This window comes from Humulus lupulus, chromosome 8, assembly GCF_963169125.1.
Source record: "Humulus lupulus chromosome 8, drHumLupu1.1, whole genome shotgun sequence".
NCBI lineage: Eukaryota > Viridiplantae > Streptophyta > Magnoliopsida > Rosales > Cannabaceae > Humulus > Humulus lupulus.
In genome coordinates this window covers 71,527,756-71,531,544 of record NC_084800.1, presented here as the reverse complement: position 1 = coordinate 71,531,544, position 3,789 = coordinate 71,527,756, and the positions used below count along the sequence as shown (strand labels likewise).

The 3,789-nt window shown below is 31.8% G+C and overlaps 1 protein-coding gene across 1 annotated transcript; it reads left to right on the top strand.

Annotated features, from left to right (window-relative positions):
- Positions 1-238: 238 nt before the first annotated feature.
- LOC133793873 (mitogen-activated protein kinase kinase kinase 20-like) lies at positions 239-1,595 on the top strand. Its single transcript, XM_062231119.1, has one exon. It carries the CDS (start codon positions 265-267, stop codon positions 1,042-1,044), a length of 780 nt encoding a protein of 259 aa, XP_062087103.1. The 5' UTR covers positions 239-264; the 3' UTR covers positions 1,045-1,595.
- Positions 1,596-3,789: the final 2,194 nt, after the last annotated feature.

Sequence of the window (3,789 nt, the reverse complement as noted above, 5' to 3'; positions counted from 1 at the left end):
TAAAATTACATAACATATACACCGAATTAAATATAAAATTTAATAAGAAATTCAAAAATAAATTATTAAAAATATCTAGATTTTATTTTCAAAAATATAATTTATTTTAATTTAAATAATCACTTAGCCTATATACACTGCCTTCTTTCCTTTATAACACAATCCATTTAGAATAGAATAATGACCTCTGGTTATAAAGGTGAAGGTTCAGAGGTAGAGTTAGAGGAGAGTCTACACTCTCTTCCATTTTGGGTAAGGGGTCCAATGTTAGGGAAAGGTGGTTATGGTACAGTCTATTGTGCCAAAATGATCGAAGTACCATCACTAGTTGATGGGACTTCACACTTACGTGGATTTCGCTCTCTCATGGCTGTCAAAACATCTTTACTTTCTGAAAGTGACGAGCTTGTTAATGAGAAGAAAATACTCGACCTTTTTGATGATTGTCCATTTATAATTGACTGTTACGGAGATGATACAACTATTCAATATAATAATGATGATCAACAAGTAATATTCTATAATGTGTTTTTGGAGTACGCGGCTGGTGGAACCTTGTTCGATCACATCGAAACCTCTCCGCTTTACAATGAGTCCGAACAAGTCAAACAGTACATAAAGTCGATTTTGATGGGTGTTATGTGCATTCACGAGAAGGGTTTTGTTCACTGTGATCTGAAACCAGATAACATACTACTGGTCAAAGAGAAAGAAGATGATGACTTTTATGTGGCCAAAATCTCTGATTTCGGATTGGCAAAGATGGCCGATCCTATTAAAGGTAGTTCTGAGTATATGGCTCCTGAATGTGTGTGTGAAGACAAATTTCAAGAACAACAGTTAGACATTTGGGCATTTGGTACAATGGTTCTCCTTATATTAACCAAACGACGGGTATGGAGTGAGGATTTAAGCCATTATATCTCTGAAGAGGCTAAGGATTTTGTGCTCAAGTGCTTAGAAACCAACCCATTCGAGAGACCATCAGCAAAGATGCTCCTGAGTCACCCATTTATAGCTGATAAGAAGATTATGAGGAATTGATGAAGATTTTGGGGATAATGAGAAGATCTGAAGAGAATTGTGGGAAGTGCTCAAATTACAGTGATGATCTCATGTGTACAGTTTTTTTTTTTTTTTTTAAGGTTGTTATGTAATTGTTTTTTTACGTAGGGAATAATAATATATATATATATTTTAATGATGTGATTGATGATTTAAATTAATGATGTTCTTTTATTCATATACGTAGGCGTAGCCTAAGTATTTAAGAGTTATTAGTGGTTGTTTTTGCTGTAACATTAATTAGCTTACTCGATCTACATAAAAACAAAAAGGAACTGAAGCTTATGGCGATGCTTTGACTCATGCTGTTCATTAGCTTTGGTCGCAGTCTTCGTATGAGGTTTTTATCTGTGGATTTTTTAATCTGAGAGAATGAGTTTTAATGAATATTGAATCGGTTAAGATGAAGCTTTATTGCATTTTGAGGCACTTTTTGTTTAAATCTGAGTTAAATTATCTCTATTATATATTGATGCATTAATATTTTTCAATTACGAAGATTCATAGTATGTTAGAGTATTATACGTTGATTACTCCCTGGGTTAATTTTTGTCCGTGAATTAAATGGGGACTGTTATTGGTCTTTCCTTTCCTATTACATTTAAAATGGTTTTGGTTTATACCCAAAAAAAATATGCAGTCTCTGTTGTTTCCCTATTTTTGGTTATACCAAAAATTTATTTCATTTATTTTGATCGAATAATAAAATTTCCATAAATCTTTTTACTTATATGATATCCACATCTATGATTGTTAAATCCCGATTTGTGAAGGTTAATTCCTTGGTTTTGAGATTCTATTATATATGGTGTTATTTGTTTTTGCCTCTATGTGAGGTTAGTCTTTAGATATATTTTGGGTTTGCATCTTGTCTTCTTTTGTAAATGATTTTTTATGGTATTATTTTTAATTGCTATATGTGGGGTCCTTTTGATTAGAAATAGTATATCTTCTCTTCCTTTTGTTGGTTTAAAAAACTGATGGCTATTTGTCATGTTTTGTGTTTTGTATTCCAGTTAACTTATTAGCATTTCAGGTCGTTGGCTCAATCTCTAGGACTCCCAATTAATGAAGTGTCTTCAGTTTCTTTTTTGTTGGTGTTGGCTCTAAGCTGCAACAATGTTTATCATAATGATTTGGGTGTAATTCTTACTTACATTAAAACTCTATTGCCTAATCTTACGGGAGCATCTCTCGTACAGGTTGGTCTCAATTTCAATTTTGTGTCCCATTGATTGGTCTAAAGAAAATGTTGTAAGCAATTAATAGAAGGAAATTAAAACAATCATATATACCTTGGGAAAACATAAAGAAGATGTGTTGTAATTAAGCAATAAGACTATATTGTTCACATCACAATTTTACGGTGATCTTATATTGCTTTTATGTGATCTTATAGTTCAAGTGGAAGAATTTGTGTTTAATCTTCTGAGATTACGATTTCAGACTTTATGAGCGATGACGAGGCAACATAGACTAAGTGGCATGCCTGATGATTGTGAGTTGTTCTGAGTCGTTATTGGAGGCATTCCATTAATGTCGATGTATAGTTTGAGATTATCTTATCCCAGTGTTTTCAATATGGATTCTTTCACCTTTGCTTATGATTCTTCCTATTCGGCTGAGCAAGAAATACTAATCCTTATTAATGGGTGTTTGTTTTGAGTAGTTGAGTTGCTTAGAAAAGTGTAGATGGACTTAGAATAGAGATAATATGAAACTCCTGTTGCAAAATTATATTTTATATATAATAAATAGCCAATTTAGGCTAATGTGTGAATGAGAAATTGATGCATTAAATGTGGTCCATTGATAGCTGCTAATAAATGCAGATTTGGTCAAGAATGTAATCACCGTAATAAAGGTGAATATTCTGATTGATATCAGAAATTATGGTAAAGATTGTGATTGATCAATATCACTAATTTTGTGGGATTTTTTGCATTAATTCCCTTGTGTCCACACTTGGTATTCCACCTCATATGAAGCCTATAAAAGGAGGCTTCATCTTTCATTCCAGAGACACCAACAAAAAGAGTCACTCACTAAAAAGCTCTATTGTCTTCTTCTTCATTGTTTTTTCGTAAGTCTTAAAATGATAGAATGAAAGTATTAATCCGAGTTCGCTGGAGTAGTGAAAGTGGCGTATTCCTCTGCTACTTAGTCGTTGTATCCTGGGAAGTGGTTGCTCACGTATCCTCTAACACCAATCAAGTAGAGGAGGCAAATCTGCTTTAAGGAAAGCGTGTTTTACGTGCATCGGCTTTCTTTTCACTTATCAGTTTTATAATTTATTATTTTGTACTTATTTTTTCTGTTCTTCAATTAATAATATATTATTATGTTTGTTTATTTTCTCCATTCTCTTTATTTAAATTTCTAACAATCTTAAAGCAGAGTTTAACGCATTTGGAGAAGACGAACATATTGAAGGGCGGAAAATATTTCAGATTTTTTTTGTTTTGCCATTCAATCAGTGTTGATTAGATTTCTTTATATATGTTTTCATTGTCTTTTTACACTGCCAATTTTGTTTATGTATGTATATCTTGTCTACTATATATTTGCACCGTTTTCTGGCAAGGTTAATTATTTTAATTTTGATATTTACAATACATTGTATATATTCAGTTTATTTGCCACATTTATTAATCTTGCATATTTTGATTAACATGTACAGTATATATACATAATATATGTATTTTATTCACTTATTTCATTATT